The 12015-nt window shown below is 41.2% G+C and overlaps 2 protein-coding genes across 4 annotated transcripts; one reads left to right on the top strand and one right to left on the bottom strand.

Moving 5' to 3' along the window:
• Nucleotides 1–62: 62 nt before the first annotated feature.
• LOC122982428 (ceramide synthase 5-like) lies at nt 63–7108 on the top strand. Of its 2 annotated transcripts, XM_044351693.1 has the most exons (11): nt 63–167; nt 433–589; nt 2286–2388; nt 2607–2737; nt 2850–2907; nt 3071–3121; nt 3317–3409; nt 3903–4031; nt 4339–4445; nt 4638–4794; nt 6352–7108. In XM_044351693.1, exons 1-11 carry the CDS (start codon nt 158–160, stop codon nt 6493–6495), a joined length of 1140 nt encoding a protein of 379 aa, XP_044207628.1. In that variant the 5' UTR covers nt 63–157; the 3' UTR covers nt 6496–7108. The 2 variants fall into 2 exon arrangements, with proteins under 2 accessions (XP_044207628.1, XP_044207627.1); XM_044351692.1 differs by having other exon boundaries at nt 63–589.
• Nucleotides 7109–7133: 25 nt separating this feature from the next.
• si:ch73-233m11.2 (NACHT, LRR and PYD domains-containing protein 12) lies at nt 7134–12010 on the bottom strand. Of its 2 annotated transcripts, none has more exons than XM_044351690.1 (9): nt 11853–12010; nt 10052–11667; nt 9783–9944; nt 9528–9701; nt 8916–9089; nt 7887–8060; nt 7607–7780; nt 7340–7507; nt 7134–7225 (listed from the first exon to the last, which is right to left on the bottom strand). In XM_044351690.1, the coding sequence occupies exons 2-9, from the start codon at nt 11653–11655 to the stop codon at nt 7156–7158; spliced, it is 2700 nt and encodes an 899-aa protein (XP_044207625.1). In that variant the 5' UTR covers nt 11656–11667; nt 11853–12010; the 3' UTR covers nt 7134–7155. The 2 variants fall into 2 exon arrangements, with proteins under 2 accessions (XP_044207625.1, XP_044207624.1); XM_044351689.1 differs by having other exon boundaries at nt 11874–12010.
• Between the last annotated feature and the right edge of the window lie 5 nt (nt 12011–12015).

Below are 12015 nucleotides of genomic sequence, written 5' to 3'. Positions count from 1 at the left end.
GTTGACTTTAACTTTAACATTAACTGCTTTTAACGCCTCAGCAAAGCTCCTAAGTTACTTACTTTCAAGGCATAATGAAGCTTTTACTGCAGGAGAGGAAGTCTACAATAAAAGAGTTCATCCTCCAAGTGGAAAACTTCATTGAGTGGGTTGCCTCATGTTTTGTGGTGGGTGTTGCCTTTCAGCCTTTACGTGTCAAGCTAGCGGTCCGTCCAGTTCACTCCAGAGGTGATGCTTAACTTAACGTCAGTGTAATGTGAAGGAAGGAAGGTGGAGACATCACCGAGAGGGTTTTCACTTAACAGAAACCACCAGATGTGCGACAAGTAGTTTCCCCCCCCCCCTCCCCAAACCTCCACCCTCCCGGTTTAGTTTGCTGCTGCTGCTAATCTCGAGTGTTTTCTCTTTCCCCGATGACTTCCTCTATCTCAGCCTGGTTTTGGAATGAGAGATTTTGGCTTCCCGAAAATGTTTCGTGGGTGGACCTGGAGCATCCGCCACCCGGCGTGGAGTATCCCCGGGTGGGACAGATACTGTACGCCCTGCCGCTGGCCGTCGGAGTTTTTCTTCTGAGACTGCTTTTTGAAAGGTAAACGTGGGCCTTGTTTTGTTGTTGGGTCGTTGCTGTTAAACAGTGACTTTTCTGCCACAGTGATTTACTTACTCGTGTTTTCTGTTTAATGAGTCACATATTTAAGTGGCTTAAATTGTATATTTGGTAGGTGAATGTCATTTAAACAGAGGTAATAGACATGAAAGATACTGTTTTGTATTTTACACACCTTTTTTATTGATATGCATTCACTTCTATCATGTCCTCAGTACAAAGTTATCAACTTCCACAAGAACTATAAACCATGAAATGATAAAAACCTAAAAAATTAAATAATTCTAGTGCAGTTCTTCACTTGGATGCCTGGTCTGTGGTAGTACTCTGATTGTGGGCTTCAAGCTCATGTGGCATCTGTGCTCATAAAGGAGAAAACAAACAACTACAAGTATGGCTAGGTTGTTGTTATCCTATAATCTTTGCAGGGATCTTATTTTATTGATAATATGTCATGATAATATGATTATATGTAAGATAATATGTATACCCATGATCTTGGACAGTTCAATCAAACTTTATGAACACAAACAATCTGGAAACTACAGAAAACCACCTCTCTGTATGCACACAGACACACATTTTAGTTGAAATGAAAATCCCTTATACAAATGCACTTTGACTTCTGTTTCAGCTTCTGTCTCTTTGTGTGACAGATGCCTCTCTCCCTTTTTGTTTCGTGATAAAATATAGGAGGGGTGTGATCATATAGATTAGGAGGATTCACTGTTGTTGCTTTTGTCTTAGCCTCTCCTTTAACAGTGTTAGCATTCCTTTGAGGTGATGACATGAATATCACTCCTCTGGCTTGTTCACCTCACTCACCCAGCAGGGATAGTTTTCTAAGGATGGTTTGGATAGAAACAGATATAGATGGCATACAATTGTCACACAGTCTGATGTGCGAACAGAGCATTGAGTGTGTCATTTAGGGGCTTCTGTGCAGTATATCATGGTAGAAATACCACTAGCCACCATCTTTTTACTGTAAAGTTCAGCTAAATATGGGGTCGTGTAAGCGGCCCTGACTTTCTGAAGAGCTCTTTATTTAGAGTGAAATCGCCAGTGAAGGGGAAGGCCAAAACCAGGTCTGCACGTCTATTTATTCGGTCTTTTTCCATGTTGGGGGAAAACTATTTCAGATAAGTGGGTTGTTGTAAGAATGAGATGTTATAAACAAGTGGCTCTGAGTTTGAGCATGAACACTGGACAACTCAACCGGATGATCTTGTGACACACATCAGTATTTTGGTTAGAGGCGTCCGTCCCATCTCTGTCTCTCGTACACTCACATGACAGATCATCACGCTCTGTTTAGACTAGGTGCTACATTCCCCAGGGATCCCTTCTTTCTAACGCTTGCCTGTGTCTCCCCTATAGCCTCTATTATGCTCTCCCTTTAAGACACACACACACACACTAGCATACATGTCAGATGTAACTTTGTGGGCAAACTGCGAAAGCTCAGCAGTTTATGTCAGTGAAGGAAGCTTGTTGCAAGTCTTGTCTAATAGTCTCATCTGTTCACACAGCCTGCAAAAAGTGGGTAACTTCTCTCTCTCTCTGTCCTTGTCTGAATATCTCTCAATACCACACCATCTCTATGTCCCCTCCCTGCCCCCACCCTCTCTCTCTCTCTTTTTTTTTTTTTTTTTTGCCTTCGTCTGTGTGTATACAGGCTAGTGGCCAAGCCCTGTGCCCACATACTTCAGATTCAGGCGGGAGTGCATCGGCAAGCTCAACCCAATGCTGTCCTGGAGAGGGTGTATCAGTCTAAAACGGTACAAAACAAGGCCCACGTTTGTCTTGTAGTCCATTTAATGTTCCTCGACACACTGGAATACTGATGTTTTTGCACTCGAATACACCACCACAGGCATAATGATATGTTGAGTAAATATATCTTTCAGTGCGACATTCCTTTCTGGTTCAACATGTAAAACTTGTATGCTACAGAAATCAGGTAATTTTGTAATTGTCCTGTACTGTCCTCCTCAAGTGTCCAGACACAAGGCAACTGGAGGGACTTTCCAAGCAGCTGGACTGGGATGTACGGAAAATTCAGAGATGGTTTCGCATCCGTCGCAACCAAGACAAGCCCAGTATGCAGAAAAAGTTCTGTGAGAGCATGTAGGTTCCTAATAAACCGCTGTATTGTGTGTTTCCACGTGTAAACATTGTTCTATAAGAGCTCAAGTGACGCTGCTCTGTTTCCCAATTCTACTCTTTTCTGTCATGTCAGGTGGCGATTTACATTTTACCTGGGGATTTTTATCTATGCCATTCACCATTTGTGGACGGTGAGTTGAACTAGCGTACTGTATGCTTTTTGCACAATACTGATATTGTTGCATTGACGTACTTTGGCTTTCATGTAAGCTTGCTGAACAGGTATGAAGTAATAATATGTCGTCAAACCGGAGACAGGCTTAATCTTATTCACATTTTATCTGTTTCCCTCAGTCTCCCTGGATGTGGGACGTCAGGCAGTGCTGGCACAAGTATCCTCTTCAGGTTAATATTTTTATTGTTTTTAACTACTTCTACAATCTGTCAATGTGTTGCCAAATATATTTTGGCGGTTGTTAATATACCTGGGCCGCCCGCCCAAATAAAGTCTGTGTGTGGGAAACCCTGCACCATAATGTTGGCAGGTTAGTGGGGCTATATATTTGTTAAAGGTGTTTTTTGTTGCACTCCTTCCCAAAGCCGCTGAGTCCCGGACAATACAATCACTATGTGGCAGAGCTGGCTTTCTATTGGTCTCTGATGTTTTCCCAGTTCATAGACATAAAGCGTAAGGTGAGTCAACATCAGCTTAACTAACACTATTGTGCTGCCTCTCAGTCGTCCCACTGAATACTTAACACCATTTGTATTATAACTACTATGCTAGCTTTTCATATCTTATCCACTTTTATGAATTCCTTAAAGGGTATGTGTTAACAGGCTTAACTGTCACAGTAATTATAACAAATGGCAATATAAAAGAATCAGCTCATGATTTTATGCTCTAGCAAAACAGGTTAGACACTGAAATGCTGCTGCGCCACACAGATATGCAATGCTTCTTACGTATAGCCTCACATTAGCTTGTCATCTCAGTATTTACTCAAGGTCTTTCAGGAGGTGTTGTAATTGACAGTCGTGATGACTGTGCTAAGTCTCATTGTTCCATTGGTATTTATATGTGCTCATAAATTTACACTGTGGATTGCTTGAGTGTCCTATTTACTAATCTACCTTTCTTCTCTCTCTCTCTTTCTGTCATCTCTTTTCATTTCACCGATGACAGGATTTCATCATCATGCTTGTCCACCACCTGGCCACCATAATCCTCATCACATTCTCCTACGCCAACAACATGATAAGAATGGGTACTATGGTCATGTGTGTGCATGATGCATCTGACATCTTTCTTGAGGTAAAAAACCCCAGTGATAAAGATGATGTTTAGTAACCTGTGGCACCTGCTCCAAGAAGCAGGTTATTTGGAAAGGTTTGACACCAGAAACAGGTTTTCGGGTTTCAACTCAGTAAAAATTTCCAGATAACAAAGTAAATCTGCTTCTTGGCACAGGCAAGATAATTACAGCTGGGGACAACAACAACAACATCTCAAACTACTTGTACTACCTGCCTGACAGAAAATACCTGTTTCACTAGCATTACAGCGATGAGTTTGTTATTGTATCACTGTAAAATAATTCATGCCTTCTTTACTCCCCAAGGCAGCCAAGCTGGCCAACTATGCCAAATACCAGCGGCTATGTGATGGCCTGTTTGTGGTGTTCAGCATAAGCTTTTTCCTCACTCGACTTGTCATCTATCCTTTCTGGTGAGACAAATGAGAGCTTATTTACATATTAAATGACATACTTTTGTCAATTTGTCACATGTTTAACTATTAGAGGCCGTTTTTACACTTAATTACTGCCTTAATGAAAGATGTAATTGTAAAAAATGCATTGAGAGCTCCAGTAACCTGTGTGTGTGTGTGTGTGTGTGTGTGTGTGTGTGTTTGTTGTAGGATTGTTTACAGTGTTTTGTTTGACAGCTGGGAGATAGCTGGGCCATACCAGTCCTGGTGGCTGTTCAATGGGTTGCTGTTGGTCCTGCAGGTTCTTCACATTATCTGGTTCTACCTCATCGCTCGCATTGCTATCAAAGCCATATTCAAGGGAAAGGTTAGTCTGTTTGTCTGTTGTGTGAAGTATAATTTTAGCTACGCTGGTGTTGTGGCTCTATTTATGGCAATGTCGGTCCACCACTTAAGTCTGTACAGAAATATCTCAAAAGAGATATTTTCATATTTACTGAAATATGGATTGCTGTGAAATGCAGTACAAACATTCATGGTCCCCATAGGATGAATCCTAATAACTTTGGTGATTCCATAACTTTTCATCTAGTGCCACCAGCGGGTTGATATTTGTTTTAAGTGAAATGTCTCAACAATTATTGGACAGAATTACCATGAAATTTGGTATAGATGTTCATATTCCCCTCAGAGTGGGATGCAATAACTTTGGTTATCCCTTGACTTTTCATCCAGCACCATCATCAGCTCACTTTGTCCTGTTCTTTGGCCAAATACCTGCAAAACTAACATTCCCACTATCCTCAGCTGTACTTAGTTTTCTGCTAATTAGCAAATGTTAGAATGTTAGCACGCTAACACACAGCACTAAGATGGTGACCATTGTAAAACATGTTAGATTGAAGGGGTGTAAACATAGGCACATCCTGTTGGTGCAAGGCTATTAAAAAATAGCACCCATAGGAAAAAAGTAACACCCACACACTTACTCCCAAGCCATAATATTTATTCAACTAGGCAACGATTTGATCCAGGATTTAATGACTAAGTATAATTTATCTCAAGCAGTTTTTTTAGGAATCTTCAAATCAGGCATTTGTTTATTATTATTATTACTTTATTTCCTAATTTTCCTGCAGAAAAAAATGGCACTACGACTTCCTGTGCCCACTTCAGTCTTTTACAGTTCAGGATTATACATAGGGTACACCTTTTCTAAATCAAAATTGGCTAAAATGTACTCTCATATTTATGGAAAATGGTACAGATGCCACAACACATCTTGCAGTCTCAGTCACATGTTTTCGTCTTGCCCACAGCAGCAGAATTATTGGGATAGCTTTTCCCAAACATTTTTGGGGTCTATATAAAGCCCTGCCCACTGATTATAATTATTGGTGTCCCACAAAATCTGCTAAATTTCACTAAAAACAAAGAGACTTAATAGCCTTTACATCACTTATGGGATATTGATATTTACATCAGGACAGGGATTGTATTTAGCTGGGCTATGTATGAATATGTGACAGTCCTAGGTTTTGTCTAACAGCATTTTGGGTTTGGATTTCTTTAAAGTGGGGGAAAAAATGAAACACTTTTCTTTATGAAACTGATTTTTGTATTTAACTCCCTTCAATAAAAAGGGAGTTGGGAGGAGATATTGCACATTATGGAAAAAAAAGGTCATGTTTGACCTGATGAAGATCAGAGTCTATTCGAATAAAGATTGTTGCTTTGGAGTAAATGTGTGGGTGTTACTCTTTTCCCATTGGAAACATTACACACATGCATTACATCAGCATGTTAGCATTGTCATTGTGAGCGTGTTATGACACTGACAGCCTCACAGAGGATGGCTTGTCTTGTTTTTACTTTCCTCACTGTTCCTGTTGTTAGAATGACAGTTTTACTGTTTTATTTTCAGGTGTCAAAAGACGACCGCAGTGACATCGATAGCAGCTCGGACGAGGAGATTAATTCCAGTTGCAGTAAAAAACCCAGTCAGACCCTAAAACCAAAAGACGGCAGCCACACCGGTATCCTGAATGGAGACAGTCATGACCATTGAGTGCCAAGAGAGGATATTGTGTGGCTTTTCTTCACCTCCTTTGCGCCTGTGAAACCCACTGTGTCACTTTGACCTCTTGAAAAGAAGTCAACTTTTTTTTCTTTTTTTTTTCACTTATGAAGATTTGCTGAGTCCAAATGGAGAGAGGACTGGATAGTGTGTGGATTACAGACTTAGCGTTGTCTTACTGTGTCAGGTTTACAATGTGTCATGTTTACATCTGCTTTACAAAGAGGTGACAGAGAAATGTTTTATAGCAAGTGTGCCTGCAGTCTGCACCTCGCTGTGTGTGTGTGTGTGCTCTAAAATGTAGAAACAGTGCATATACACACAAATGCAAATGTCAAAACTCATTTTATACATGTAAATAGATTTTATTACAGATTGGTAATATATTTTACAGCTGTAAAACAAATCACTGCATCTGCCTTACTGAATATACTGCTTACTTTCCCGTAAGCTTAGAAATTCCATAATGCCAAATGTCAATTTAAAATACCAAATACAAAGGTTTCTTAATAAAACATTATTGTATCACGGTGATAAAAATTTAGGATTTTTTTATTATGTTATGAATGGTGAACTTGAAGCATTAAACACATTTTGTGATCAACCTGCAGTCTTTCTTTACTGTGAGATGGATGGACTAATCCGCCCTCTTCAGTATCTTATTTTATCGCACTCGTCCAACATTTCAAAAACATCCTCAGAGAACTCGTTGTACCTCAGGCTGAAAGAGTTGGAGATAAAAGCAGTAGTTAAGATGATAGTCTATAAATTTTGTGAAACTGTCAATCCACACTGGCTTATAAGGTGGTTTATAATCACGATGAATCACACTTACTTCATCTCCTGCATGTTGTGGCTGTCCTGCATGGTTTGGACGAGGGCAGGAACGGAAGCATCAGTCAGTGAGTTGTTTCTCAATTCCAGGTTCTTCAAAGTCTTACTGGCTCTTACAGCAGCACATAAGTGCTCAACGCAGGTATCTGTCAAACCAGTCATTTCAAGACTACGATGAAAGAAAGGAAGACAGGTTTATATGTGGGGTGACAAGAATGCTCATGATGTAAGGAGTGTTTTGTGTTTCTGTATCATTTTGTACACTCACTCCAGGTCCTCCAACAGGCAGCTTGGATGTGCAACAGCATCCAAAATATGTTTAACCCCTTGCTCTCCTACTTGATTTATGCCTACAGACAAGGACTTAAGTCGAGAGTTCCCACTTGACAGCAATGAGCCCAGTTCTTCAAAGACCAACACAGTTAACTCACATCGTGTCAACCTGTGGGGTGGAGCAGAATATACACCAATTCAGTTATCTGAATTTCACCAAATATTTGTGAAAGATGGTACTTAATCAGTGAAGTTAATTCAGTTGAGGTGACTACCCAAGTTTTTCTATTGGGCATTGGGGCCTACTGAGGGCTTGGCAGAGCTGCAGCACCCCCTCCTGGCCTAAATCATTCACTGACAGATCCAGCTCTGTCAGGGAGCAGTGGTCTGACATCAAGGCCGCCATCAAATGAGCACAGCAGGTGCCTGTCAGATCGCTATCAAACAATCTAGATGGATGAATGAAAGAAAAATAAATGGTCACAGATGGCAAAAAATATGGATTTATGGTGATGCTTTATTTTACAGATCCCTTAATTTTATACAAATTTCCTGGTGATTTTCTAAGTAATTTACAGGTATTTAACAGTTAATTTTAGGACATTTTACAGAGAGTGTAGTGCAATTTGGTACAAATTGGAAGAAAAGGTGTTAAGTAGTTGATGTGTGCCTACTTATTCATTGTTGTTTATTTGCAAAAATAAATTAGACTCTCGACAATATTTTAACCGACAAACATAGTTTTCAGTGTGTAGTTTTGTTTGTCAAACAATATATTAGAATATTAGGTTTTTAAAATAATTTCCTAAAAGTAGCTGCTGTTACAGCATGTCTTTGAAAAGGTTATATAATGTGGTAGTATACAGGAAATGTGCTCATAATAGAGTTTTTAAGAAACAACCTAATATGCTAATATGTAGTTTGACACACAAAACTACACACTGAAAACAAAGTATTTTCTGTCAGTTAAAGGAGTATAATTTATCAAGAATTTGTATGAATATGTATGAACCCAAATATAGTGAGTCAGGACTTAACCACTTAACCAACACATTTTTAAAAAAATAATTAGTACCAAATTGCATCACCTTCTCTGTAAAATGTTCAGAAAATTAACTGCAAATTACTCCAAATTATTCCAAGAAATCACTCTGTATGGATGTAATTGTTTATCCAACACATTCTGGATTGTTTTAGGGTGTTAACATTTAGCAGAGATATGAAATATTTTTATCACTTTTGTAAGTCAGGGTGCACATCAGAGGAAAAGGCATTGACTGTAGTTTTATAAAGGTGAAACTTACGTGAGGCTCTGCAGTTTACAAAGTGGGTGTTGCAAGGACTTGCACAACGTCTCCACTCCACTGTCACCAATCTGGTTTTGTGTCAGGTTAATTTTTCTCAGCTCTGATTGGCCAGAACACAAAGCCGCTGACAAACCCCCCATGGACGCCTCAGTCAACTTGCAGCTTTGTAGGCTTTGAGCAAACAAAATCTGGTCATTTTTTAAAACCTTAAAGGATAGGCTCACAATTTTTCAAATCTGTCAACAACAGTCAGATGCCCAAATGAACACTGAAACAGGTTTTTTTACTTGCTGTAACCTTTCCTCCTGTTCACAGATGCCTTCATAATGCACTTTCAATGTACATGATGGGGGACAAACCCCACAGTCCTCCCTCTGTGCAAAGATTTTGTCCCCGATCACTTACCATGTAAGCACATTTGGAGGAGAGCTTCTAACGGTCAGTATGAACGGGAGGAATGATTATAGCAAGAAAACCCAGTTACAATGTTCATATGGGCACCTGAATATTGAAAATATGTGAATGAAACATTGATTCAAACATAAATGGTCAACTTTTGAGACACGTTTAAGAAGCTACACATAATACTGCACTATATAAGGTACATACTGGAGGTCCTGTAGCTTGCAGTGAGGGCTATGCAGTCCTTGGCATAGTTTCGTGATGCCCTGGTCCCCGAGCTCGTTGAACAGAATGTCTAACTCACGCAGCTGAGAGGTGGCTGAGGTCAGGACAGACGCCAGATCTTCACAGCTGGCCTCTGTCAGGTTGCATGCTACCAGTCTAGGTAAATAAAGAGCAAAACATCAAGTGACGTTCACCTTTAGGAAATGCCTGTTAAAGAACATGTTTGGCTAATCTTACTTTAATGTGTGCAGCTTGCAGTCTCTGAGTCCAGTGCAGAGAATTTTGAACTTTTCATCACCAAGGCGGGTATGAGAGAGATCCAGATCTGTGGTGATTCCTCTGCTGAGAGCTGAAGCCAGATGAGTGACAGCTCCAGTTCTCAGAAAGCTGCTTGACAAGCTGGGGGGACACAACAGAGTGATCTTACACATGACAGAATATAGAACACATGAAGTGAATGGCCAGATATTGGATTTCTTACCATGTTTTCTATAAACATAACTTACAGTATCTTATGCGACAAGCTCATAGCGGGAGCCAGGATCTCTGCTTTCTCCTCCGTCAAATCCCTCGTAAGGTACAGATTCAACAGCTCCATCTCACCGAGGCACGTGAAGACATAATTCAGTGTTGCACAGTCCTGGAGGCTCAGATCACCGTAGCTGATGCCTCTTCGTACTGATGAGGTGATGATCTCCTTCACCAAGCTCTCGTTTTGAGCTTGGTGAAGCAGATGGAAGCAGTGTTGGTGCGCATCTTTGTAGCATCCCTTCAGTGTGGTCTCTGAGCTGCTTTTAAACCAACGTTTGAAATCTGTGATCCGATCCAAGTTGAACTCCCCCAGCAGGGTCTCCAGCGGCCTGCGCTGAACTGGCTCCGACAGCCCTGACAGGAAGAGATCCAGAAACTTTGCATGGCCTTTGTGCTTTTCCAACATCTTCTCCACACCCTCCAACGTTGACTTGTCCAAAAAGAAAGACACGGCCAAGACAAACTCCTGCATCAGTTGGGAGTGGAAGGAGAAGACACATCTGTCTGACTCTGGGTCGCCATCTACTTGCAAGAAAACACCCACAGAAGTCTGAGAGGTAAGAAACTGCTGGAAGCCAAAGGAATCCATTTCTTCTTTGGTGCAGCTCGAATGCTGGCTGAGAGAGCAATGAGCAGCCATCCTGCCAAGAGCCAGCACTAGTTCTCTGACACCAGCCTCATTCAGCGAGAGCGTCTGAATCAGGTGCATCAGGATATCTATATACAGCTGAGATACTGTTTCAGGTAGTTTTGCTCCTGCTTCCATTAGAGACTTGTATATAGAGCAAACCATCCAGCAAAATCTAGGAGAGGTACAGAAATCATAAAAGCCTAGAGTCCTTTCCATGTGCATCAGTGATTTGTTGGCAACAGTTTGGTCGGTGAAGAACCCCTTAACGTATGCTTCTCTCTGGGGCTTCAGAAACCCCAGCACTTCCACTCGGCTGCCACTCAGAAATTTCAGACATCCCGTCGGCCTGGTCGCCACCAGGAAGGCAGCTCCTTTCAGCAGCGATCCGTGAAGCAAGCTGGCCACTAAACAGGACACTGAGACTGCTTGGCTGGGGTCAGAGCAGAGGGTGTGGACGGAGGGGTCCAGACTGTGTTTGTACTGATGTAAGTCATCAAAAATTAATAACACAGCCTTAGGCCTCTGCAGAATAAGCGGTATGGACTCAGGAGGGACAAGACCGTGATGGTTTAACAATAATGTCTCCAGGGAGAGAGTCCCTTCAAGTAAGTTCATCTCCCTGAACCGGAAATGAAACACATGAGAGAAGTTGTGAAGGTGTTCTCCTTTTGCCCAATCCACAGCCAGCTTCTCTAGAGCTGTTGTTTTACCTGATCCCTCTGGACCAACCAGTATGACAGTTTTGATTTCACCAGTAAGAGCAGTGTGGATGGCGTGATCAAGGGAGGGCAAGTTGTTGTCCACATTTTTGTCTGTCACCTGAGCTTCAGGGGTCAGCTGGGATATGTATTTATTGTTCTTTATCACACTGATAGGCGGCTCCCCACCAAGAAGTGTTGCAATGCCCTTTAACTGCAGGATATGAGTCAACACGGTGTCTTTGTCCATTGTGTAATATCACTGTTAAAAGAGGGTACATAAAATATAATATATAGTTAGAAGAACTGACTGCATGCAGGCAAATGTCATTCATATTTTCAAATAAATTACAGTCATTAAACTGCTCCTCCCCCCTACCCTCCCTAAAACTGCTCCATATGTCCTAAAAGATACAGTACAATAAACATTGTAAATGTTCAACATACCAAAGTGGAGAGATCAGTTACCTTGGACGCAGTGTTGTTGGAAAACAATTATTAAATGAGACGCAAAGACAAGAATATCTTCAGACAGCTGACAGATTTGTAACGCCTGCTCTGGGTGTGCAGCAGCAGCTGCAGCAACTACATGTACAGTAAGCTGCCTATC

Source organism: Thunnus albacares, chromosome 5 (genome assembly GCF_914725855.1).
Source record: "Thunnus albacares chromosome 5, fThuAlb1.1, whole genome shotgun sequence".
Taxonomy (NCBI): Eukaryota; Metazoa; Chordata; class Actinopteri; order Scombriformes; family Scombridae; genus Thunnus; species Thunnus albacares.
This window is presented reverse-complemented; position numbering and strand designations above follow the sequence as displayed.

What these genes read in the sequence shown, in the direction of transcription:
- si:ch73-233m11.2 (XM_044351690.1), bottom strand. Translation starts at nt 11,655, where the DNA reads ATGGACAAAGACACCGTGTTGACTCATATCCTGCAGTTAAAGGGCATT. An exon ending in TGCAAGCTACAGGACCTCCA is followed by an intron (nt 9,090 to 9,527) that starts GTATGTACCTTA and finishes GTTTGCTCAAAG; the next exon opens with CCTACAAAGCTGCAAGTTGA. An exon ending in TGTAAACTGCAGAGCCTCAC is followed by an intron (nt 8,061 to 8,915) that starts GTAAGTTTCACC and finishes TCATCCATCTAG; the next exon opens with ATTGTTTGATAGCGATCTGA.
- LOC122982428 (XM_044351692.1), top strand. Translation starts at nt 414, where the DNA reads ATGACTTCCTCTATCTCAGCCTGGTTTTGGAATGAGAGATTTTGGCTT. An exon ending in CTGAGACTGCTTTTTGAAAG is followed by an intron (nt 590 to 2,285) that starts GTAAACGTGGGC and finishes GTGTGTATACAG; the next exon opens with GCTAGTGGCCAAGCCCTGTG. An exon ending in AAGCCATATTCAAGGGAAAG is followed by an intron (nt 4,795 to 6,351) that starts GTTAGTCTGTTT and finishes TTTTATTTTCAG; the next exon opens with GTGTCAAAAGACGACCGCAG.